The sequence below is a fragment of the Pseudorasbora parva genome, chromosome 2, assembly GCF_024679245.1.
Source record: "Pseudorasbora parva isolate DD20220531a chromosome 2, ASM2467924v1, whole genome shotgun sequence".
Taxonomy (NCBI): domain Eukaryota; kingdom Metazoa; phylum Chordata; class Actinopteri; order Cypriniformes; family Gobionidae; genus Pseudorasbora; species Pseudorasbora parva.
In genome coordinates, this window is record NC_090173.1 from 60,768,778 (window position 1) to 60,778,777 (window position 10,000).

Below are 10,000 nucleotides of genomic sequence, written 5' to 3' on the forward strand. Positions count from 1 at the left end.
CTAGTGTTTTTGTTAAAAAAAGGAAAAAAAACACATAAAAAAGAAAAAAAGAAAGAAAAAAAACTGCGACCAGCACGAAACAAGGGCACGCACCCGCCCGGCTAGCTCTCCCTGTCACCTGTAAATCGTGGTTTTTCATGATTATGACAGCCAATCACGTTCCCGGTTGCATCCATGATTCGAATGCTATGGCCAATCGCCGCTCGTATCGCTATCACGATTCATCCATGATTCGAATGCTATGGCCAATCGCCGCTCGTATCGCTATCACGAATCATTCAGGAATTGACCAATCAACGTCAAGCGCACCCGGAGACAAGCGAAATAATTTACGCTGGAGATGATACTATTTCATTGACGTTATAACTTCTTAACAAACAACATTTGCAAAGTAAGTCAGTCTTTTGTAAATCATCACTAATTATAATCTACATAAATAATGTACATGATACTTCTACTTTTTTAATACATTACATTTGATGCAGCATATTTGATGCTAAACTTGTTTTAGCTAAGTACAATTTTGAATGCATGACCGTTACTTTACCTTTACTTCTGGGAAAAAAGGTTTTTAAAGGAGATCACATAGATTTAGGATTGCAAACGGCGAAAGATTTTAATTCAGCTTAACTGGGGAGTTTTGGAAATATCCCAGTTTGGAAATTTAACAGGAATTTATGGGAATGTTTATTGTTCTAATTGTTATGCTTATGTTGTTTATTTCAATGTGACATGATCCTTCAGAAATCATTCTAATATGTTGAATTATTATCACTGTTGGAAACAGTTGTGCTGCTTAATATTTTTTGGAACTTGTAACGTTAATACCTTTTTCAGGATTCATTGATGAATAAAAAGTTAAAAAGAACCGCATTTATTTAAAATAGCAATGTTTTGTAACAATTAATTCTCTAACTTTTTAATCAATTAAACACATACTTGCTTGCTGAAAATTATTATTAATTTCTTTCCAAAAACAAGACAAATAATTACTGATCTCAGATTTTTTGATGGTAGTGTATATTGTTACTAGTTATTTATTTGTACATTATTATTATTATTATTACTCTTATTGTTAATCTTTTCTTTAATTAATCATCAAATAATCCTGAAAAAAATCTGTTTATTTAATTATTATTTTTAGTTTTATTTTTGTGTGTGGCAAAATTACATTTCTGAAGGATCATGTGACACAGAAGTAATGGCGGATGAAAATTCAGCTTTGCATCACAGAAATAAATAATATATTAAAGTATAGTAAAAAAAAACAACATTATTTTAAATTGTAATATTTCACAATAATATTTATCAACTGTCCATGTTATTTAGGAATGGCCTCAATAGCCCTGCAGTCAGTAGTGTGTTATGTGCATGTGTGAGGTATAAAATCAACAGTAGTGAATTAAATCTGGTTGTTTTAACTAAGATTTTTTTTCAACTACAATTAAGTTCCTTGCTGCAGGCTAAACTAATTTAGAAACTTCTCTGTTTATTTCCATTAATTCTCATATATTCCTGTTAATTCCCATGTAAAGTTTACAACTTTGAAAATTCCTGGAATAGACTTTCCATTATCCACTAGCCATTACTTGATAACTCTTCTTTTTCTGACGTGGAACATAAATTTTATTTAATGGTGCAATATTAGTGAAAAAATTATCTCTGATGATTTTAATATGTTAGCCAACATTTTGAGCCTGTAGGAAAACTATACACAGACAAAGCATAATATAAAATCAACATTTTACAGTGATCATGAGTAAATCTAATAATGTGATATACACAGCTGCATTAATTAATGTGTTACCAAACGTGTTTTCCTGTTTCCCTATTGTCTTTTTTATATATTCATTTTATAATTTAGATGGAACCTCACTTTAGGAGACGGGCTGATGGCAGCCTGAATATGACAGATACAGTGGAAGCGGCAAAGGTGAAGGAGGCTAACAAAGGAAAGCCGTACACAAGACCCCTGTCCCCAGAGGTAGTGCTGGACAAGGCCAAGAAAAGCTTAAGTCTGTACCACGGAGATCTAGCTAACAGAAAACACCTGCTAGGTTTCTTTGAAATCCAGTTTGGTGTATTTCGCGGGCAAACATTTAGGTGGGTGGCTGAAAATGCCCTGGGGTATGCTGCTTACCTGGTGGCAGCTATAAAGAGGGACCCCACAGGAGGCAGCAAAGACTCCCAAGAACATGCCCACAACAAGGGGAGTTTCAGGGAGTATATCGAGCTTTTCCCTTCTGGCAGAATTGCCATTGCCATGAAGGAAGAGCAATATGCTGGGCAATCTGCTACCACCCAGCTCACTCCCCCCACACAGCACACTGGCCCCACACAAATCACTCCCCCTACCCAGCACACTGCCACCACCCATACTTCCACTGCCTCTCTCCGCTCCCTCTTGGTTGGGAAGTTGCCTACCCAGAAAAGCATGACCAAGACCGTAAAAAGGCTGATTTCCCCCGTCAAAGCCACACCTTGTAAGCAAACATTTATTTTACACTTTTCTTTTTTTGGTTTGTTATTATTTATGTTTTTGTTCAGTAGTCATGTTTATCTGTTTGTCCTGTGTTTTGTTTTGAAGCTTTGGCCCAGGCACGTGCACGGCCCTCAGCCACCCTCACACGCCCGACTGCCTCCTCTGAGGCACACACAGGACCCTCAGCCACCCTCACCCGCCCGACTGCCTCCTCTGAGGCACACACAGGACCCTCAGCCACCCTCACCCGCCCCTCTGTGTCCACTGAGATAGATGACAGCACACTGCTGGCAGAGGCAAATAAGTTTGAGGAGGCACATGTGGGATGTACGTATATACTTTAAAAAATATATATTAAAGTTTCCTTTCCAGGAATAATAAAGTAAAGCAATGTGAGTTTGCACTTGTTTATTTATGTGTTTATTTCTCTTTGGGGGGTTCCAGTACGACGAGTCTGTCTTCCAGCTGGATGGATAAATACCCTGCCTGAAGTGGACCAGAGGTGGATGTCCAAGGCCCTGTTCAGGTGGTCAGCACAAGGGCATCCTGAGCTAATCTTTAGCAGGGTGGACAAACTTTGGTGGTATCCTCCACAGGTGCCACTGAAGACCAGTAAGTCTCCTCCCTTAGAGAATTACTTTGGCCATCCCCTGCTGCTCTGGATGCCACGAAAACTGTGGCAAGTGAAGCTGACCTGTCCGCATCCAGACTGTCAGAAAGACCTTCTGACCTCAGCTGGCTTGCATCAAAAGATCAGACAGGTGTTTGCCTTCGGTAAGATGTACTTTGTGGCATCTGAGTACCTGGCCTGCCGAAGATGTAAGAGGAAGGTCATCAGCTGGAGCCATGATATCGTCTCCCAGCTCGACATTGGCCACAGGGTGCAGTTCCCTTGCATTCTCACATCAAAACTTGCATGTGACATCGAGGTAGTAAGTTTGATGCGTCAGCGAGGACTGGGAAACAGCAGCAGCCAGATCCAGCGCAAGTTGCAGGAGCGTCATGCTGAGGTGTGGTTGGAAAAAACAGTCCAGTATCTGACAGATTGCAAGGGGATTGCCAGTGCTGTCACATCAAACCTGATCCTGCCTGTGACATTTGAACCTGCTCTTTCAATGCCTTCTGTCCCTAAGCACCGGTGGCTAATGCAGGTGTATGCCCAGGATGTCCTGCAAAGGCTGGACGAAATCAAGGCCACTATAACATCTCAATATGGTCGTATCTTAAAAATGGATTCTACTAAAAAAGTGGCCAGAAAACTAGCAGGACGCAGCTATGGCACCGCTACATGGGCAACCAACGTTGGAAATGAGCATGGACAGGTGATCATGTCCGTGCTCACAGCCAGTGAAGGCTTTGGTCTCGGACCAATGATTGAAGGCCTCATCAAGCGATACAGAGTGGCTGGGGTGGCTCCTCCTGAGATAATGTATGTTGACCGAGACTGCTGTGGCAACACTCTTCTGAGGAGGATGTTTGAAGAGTGGGACCAAATGACCATCCGGTTAGATATATGGCACTTCATGCGGAGATTTGCTGTGGGGTGCACCACCGACTCTCACCAGCTGTATGCAACATTTATGAGTCGCCTCAGCCACTGTATTTTCATGTGGGACCAGGACGACCTGACTGCACTTAAGAAGGCGAAGCGCGCAGAGCTGGAAGCTGACCGGAAACCATCATCCGAGGCTGATGTGCTGCGCTGTATCAGCCGTAGTGAGCTAGCCCTACATTGCAGGAGAACCACTCGTGGGACCAAGGAGACCCTGGCGCTGATTGAGAGCCATATTCAGGCCTTTGATGGAGATGCTGGTCGTGACACTCTGGGAGTACCACTAATAAATTCAGCCCGGATGAGAGAGATCTTAAAGTCCCAGCGGAAGCATGTGGCCTGCATCCAGGATCCTGTAGGTGTGCAGCTCTACATGCAGACTGGCACTGTAGTGAAGGGAGGGCACCGCCTGCCAACCTACCGCTGTGCCAGAGGTTCCACTTCGCTTGAGTCATTTCACCTACACCTTAACAGATTCATCCCAGGTAAATAATTGACTTAACTGAATTACTAAAATACTGATATGATGTAATCATATATTTTAAATAATTATGATGATTGCAAGTACAGGTATTTGTGTATTTATGCGTAACCCATTCTGTGGTCTTTTTGTTTTCAATGTACAGGTACACTGGCAAGTGACACCTTCTTCCAGGCGTACCTTTTGGATGGACTTGCAAGGTGGAATGAGGACCGGGCTGTGGCAGCAACAACAGATGAGCAGCAGTCACATTCTTATAATCATCTTCTGCGCCATGCTGTCAATACTCTTGCAGAGGAGGTTATGGGCAAGAAAATCATCCCATATGTTGGGCCAAGAAAGTACACTGGTAGATAACTATTTGTTTTTTTTTAGTTACAATTACAGTCATGTGTACACATACAATTTTTCCACTGAGTTATAATATCCTGGTATATTATCTTATTGTCAATGTTTTAATATTTTAAAGGTGAACTTATTGGAGTGGAGTACCTTTACCAGCAAACTGGTAAAGTTCTGCAGGACTATAAGTTGGCCATTGAAGAGTCAGAGACGACTGAGGTTGGTACAGAGGTGGATGAAGATTATGCTGAACTTGAGGAGATTCACGACATCACTGTCCCCACCTTCGACACAGAACGGACACCTGCTTCTTCTTCAGAAGCATCAGTGTCTGCAGCATCATGTCCAACCCCTCCAGCAACCAGCCCCATGTCATCACTGTCTGTGGTCCCTCCATCACCAGTCCCATCGCCTGTTTTCAAGCCCATGTCATCACTGTCTGTGGTCCCTCCATCACCAGTCCCATCGTCTGTTTTCAAGCCCATGTCATCACTGTCTGTGGTCCCTCCATCACCAGTGCCATCGCCTGTTTTTAGCTCACTACACACTCATTCAAAGCCTGCACTCTCTCCTGAAGCTCATAGCTGTGAGTTTTACCAAAATATTGATAGATGTTTCAGTCACACTAACTCTAATTTAAATTTGTCATATTGAAAGACACAAATACACATTTTAACTAAATATTTACCTTTTTCATGTAGTCCCAGTGGACCAATTATCCACAGAAACTCCTCATCTACCAACATCTGAAGAGAACACTTCACATGATGTAAGTTTCTTTTTAAATGTACATTTATATGTGTTTAAACCAAACCTGGGTAATGTTGCCTATGCTTTCATGTGAATATTTGTATTCATTACTGCTATCAAAAGTTCCTAAATAATCTTTCATTTTAGGATTCTGTTGGACCTGATAATATTGAGGGGTATGGAGCCGTGCAGGACTTGGCAGAGTTTTTGGTTAGCCTTAGAGATCACCGTCTGGCCTTGACTGGAGACGAGTGCGTCAAGATCATCACCCTATGGCAAGCAATGGGGGAGTATGACAAGAACAAGACCATTTACTCACCACGTCATAAAACCACCTTAAAACAGGGACGATTCAGGGCTACAAAGAAGATTGTGGCACCAGGTGTGGAGAGCACAAAAAGGTATGTTAAATTTAGCAAACGAAGGGTATTTTTTGCATAAATATAACTGAAACTGGCTGAAATATCACCACCCATGCAGGGTGGTGACCCTAACCCCTGTTTAATCAAAGTTGTAAAATCTGACGCCTTGATGCCTAGCTTATCTTCCCGCAGCCTTACTTAGTTCAAAGTTAGTTATAACTTAAATTATTAGTTGTGAGTTATGTTTAATGCTGACTTTATGTTGCTATGTTACGTTGCTATGGATGCAGTTCCAACCATACATCAATTTTATTTAGCAAGATTTCTTAATCTTTAAAATTTCTTAATCAATAAAATCACTTTGGATCAATATTTAGTGTCAAATTATTTATCTTTTACTGTCTTTTAGTAAGTAGCCATGTAATAAGCGGGATAATGTGCAGTCTGTATTGTGAAAAATGCCATAACACAGTAACCCAGTAGTGATCTAATTTATGCATATATTTCAACATTGACCATAAAGACAACAAAAAGTAAAACAGACAGAATAGAAAAGGGGAAATAAAACAATTAAACAAAACAATAAAATAATCTTGTATTAATAATATGTATTCTGCTGTCATTTACAGGTGTTTCGTTGGGGCTCATAGTCCTGCACAGTGGCCTGACTGCAACCGAGTGGTGGAGGCCATCTTCACAAGGCTCTGTGCTCTCTACCCAAACGCGGTGCGCTGTGACGGAGTGAGGGTGTCCCGCTTCACAATGGTGGCACGAGCTTACAAGCACATCCGAGAGTGCATCATCACCAATGCTAAGGTGATGACCGAGACCACCATCCAGCTCCCAGAAGTGAACGCTGCAACAGTCACACAATGGTGAGTAAGTTAGCATTGTTACCGCTAACCCTAAACTTAAATCAAAGCAGCTGAGGGCTACACAGAGGTTTCAAGTAATTTACATGGTAGGGTTAGGCCTAAACCTCCCCTACCCCTACCCCTTCCTCTACCCCTAACCCTACCCCTAACCCTTCCTCGAACCCTAACCCTTCCTCTAACCCTACCCCTTCCTCTACCCCTAACCCTAACCCTTCCTCTACCCCTACCCCTTTCTCTACCCCTAACCCTTCCTCTACCCCTAACCCTTCCTCAACCCCTACCCCTTCCTCTAACCCTAACCCTACCCCTACCCCTTCCTCTACCCCTAACCCTTCCTCGAACCCTAACCCTTCCTCTAACCCTAACCCTAACCCTTCCTCTACCCCTACCCCTTTCTCTACCCCTAACCCTTCCTCTACCCCTAACCCTTCCTCTACCCCTAACCCTTCCTCAACCCCTACCCCTTCCTCTAACCCTTCCCTACCCCTACCCCTTCCTCTACCCCTAACCCTTCCTCGAACCCTAACCCTTCCTCGAACCCTACCCCTTCCTCTACCCCTAACCCTTCCTCAACCCCTACCCCTTCCTCTAACCCTAACCCTACCCCTTCCTCTACCCCTAACCCTAACCCTTCCTCTACCCCTAACCCTACCCCTAACCCTTCCTCTACCCCTAACCCTTCCTCTACCCCTAACCCTTCCTCTACCCCTACCCCTTTCTCTACCCCTAACCCTTCCTCGAACCCTAACCCTAACCCTTCCTCTACCCCTAACCCTTCCTCTACCCCTAACCCTTCCTCTACCCCTACCCCTTTCTCTACCCCTAACCCTTCCTCTACCCCTAACCCTTCCTCTACCCATACCCCTACCCCTTTCTCTACCCTTACCCCTTCCTCTAACCCCCGCTCTGTCATGCTGCTGCATCATAGTTGTGAGCAAAAACTTGTTTATCACACATAATTTTGTAATAATAGCGCTTGTTTTATATTTTCCCAGGTTCAGCAGACGCTGCAAGTCACAGGAGCAGGACATTTTAAAGCAGGGAATCCAAGCCCCAGGCGCACCCATGGCAGGACCTGAGAAGCTTCCTGCAGCTATGCAGAAAGGACCAATTCTGTATTCAGCCAATCTGGCTGAGCCTCACCTGTTTGTCCTGCCACCAAACACTGCTGGGGAGGCAAAACTCAAGGGGAGGTCCCAACCTCAGACCATCTCCCAGGCTCCACCATCGCATCAAATGACACATCCTGTCATTGCACCAGCACCACCTGTCTCTCTCCCTTTCGTTCTACCATCTGTGCAGCTTCCTCCAGTGCCTGGTACCTCACAGATGATGTTCTTCAACATCCCATTTCTTTCAGCTATGCCACCATCACCTCAAACACAGACACCCAGTCAAGATGTTCCTTACTCCACTCAGCAATACCGAAAGAGAAAACAGGAGAGGGAAAACACTGGAACTGTCACAAGAAAATATGTGAGGAAGACAGATGTTATTATGTGCAAAAAGTGTAAAAAAGAGAGAAAGCCACCATCACATCTTCAGTACTTCGGCAACTGGTACTGCAAAGAGTCTGAGACTCAGTCATATAGTGAATGGAGGGCTGTGCTAGAGGAACGAGGTTATAGGAAAAAAAAAACTGGAAATGACAACCCTCCAGGTTCTTAATTTCTTATTGTATTTATTTATTTAGTTATTTTTATTTGGTTAATGTTTGCATTATAGAGTAATTTACACATCTCCAACATCTGGGTGGTTTTTCATGTTTTTTTCAACATTCTTCAACAATATTTTCCCAACAGAGACCTAGAGCAGAGTAAACTGCAAGCAGTTTACTCTGCTCTAGGTCTCTGTTGGGAAAATATTTTTTGTATAAATTTAACATATACTAAGTTTACTTTGTTATTTATGTGTGAGTTTTTTTAAATCAAAGTTACTGACTTTCACTTGGTTGGGAAATTGTCAGCTCAGGGAATGATGGGTCTCCAGTTTGCACAATAGATGGCTATTGTCTATTTTACATTTTATTTGATTACATTTCTTTGCAGTTTTTATACTAAGAGAGGTTATTAATAATTATGTATATATGTAAATTAATATTAACAGATGATAATTATTTTTAGTGTATTTGTATAATCCTTGATTTATTTATGTACCTGATTATTATTAATACTATTATTATTATTAATAATAACCTTTCGTTATTATTATTATTATTATCACCACTACTAATTGTTGTTGTAATTATAATAAAATATATAAAAAGGGTCTGGACGTTTCTGTATTTCTTTATTCTTCTTCCTCTTATTATTATTGTTTACCACACCTTTTAATTTCTACACAGAATTATATGAATTTAAAATGTGTATACATTAATTTTTTTAATTTGAATGTGTAATGAATTTGTTATACATACATTTTGTTCGATGTTTTAGTAACTGAATAAACCTTCGTTCATTTAAATGTGTAGAAAAATAACATTAATCACCAATATTTGTCTTATTCTTTGCCTTCATTATCACAAAACGTTACCTCTGGATTATAAATGACGCCTACGTTCCATTTCTACGTTATTTTAGTTAATTTTATATATATTTATTACTCTGGTTTACATGATCAAAAGTTGGGGTCGAGCGGGATTCGATCCGACGATCTCCGGGTACATTTCACGGAGTTGTGGATGGCTTTGATAGACGTATACGCGCCGTCCTTGGCGCAGGCGGTAGAGCATGAGACTCTTAATCTCAGGGTCGTGGGTTCAAGCCCCACGTTGGGCGCTTCTATTAGCGTTCTCACTTCCCGAAGGGCTCTCGTTTTCCAGTGGGGAAAGCCAGTTCTTCGTCGCCTGGCAACGTCCAAGTCTGATTTTTGATTGCCTCACCCACGTCCCTGCTCGCCGGCAGTCTCTGTGGCGCAATCGGTTAGCGCGTTCGGCTGTTAACCGAAAGGTTGGTGGTTCGAGCCCACCCAGGGACGAAGACTGTTTTTCGCTGTCATGCTACCACGCGACCTCTGACACAGGCCCAGAAGTTTGCGCACGTGGGTTGGGTTGCGTTACAGAAACACAGTGGTTGTTTTGTGAAAGTTTACATCAGCTCAAGTTTGCTGTGGCGTGGGGATGGAATGTTCGCGTTTTGTTCCAGGGGGCGGAGGCCC

At 42.3% G+C, this 10,000-nt stretch overlaps 1 protein-coding gene across 1 annotated transcript; it reads left to right on the forward strand.

The window, feature by feature from the left end:
- Positions 1-310: 310 nt before the first annotated feature.
- Positions 311-8,512, forward strand: LOC137049516 (uncharacterized). Its single transcript, XM_067428060.1, has 10 exons — positions 311-391; positions 1,865-2,483; positions 2,588-2,809; positions 2,927-4,519; positions 4,661-4,864; positions 4,985-5,443; positions 5,559-5,626; positions 5,755-6,008; positions 6,599-6,844; positions 7,840-8,512. The coding sequence occupies exons 2-10, from the start codon at positions 1,865-1,867 to the stop codon at positions 8,510-8,512; spliced, it is 4,338 nt and encodes a 1,445-aa protein (XP_067284161.1). The 5' UTR covers positions 311-391.
- The last annotated feature ends 1,488 nt before the right edge of the window (positions 8,513-10,000 follow it).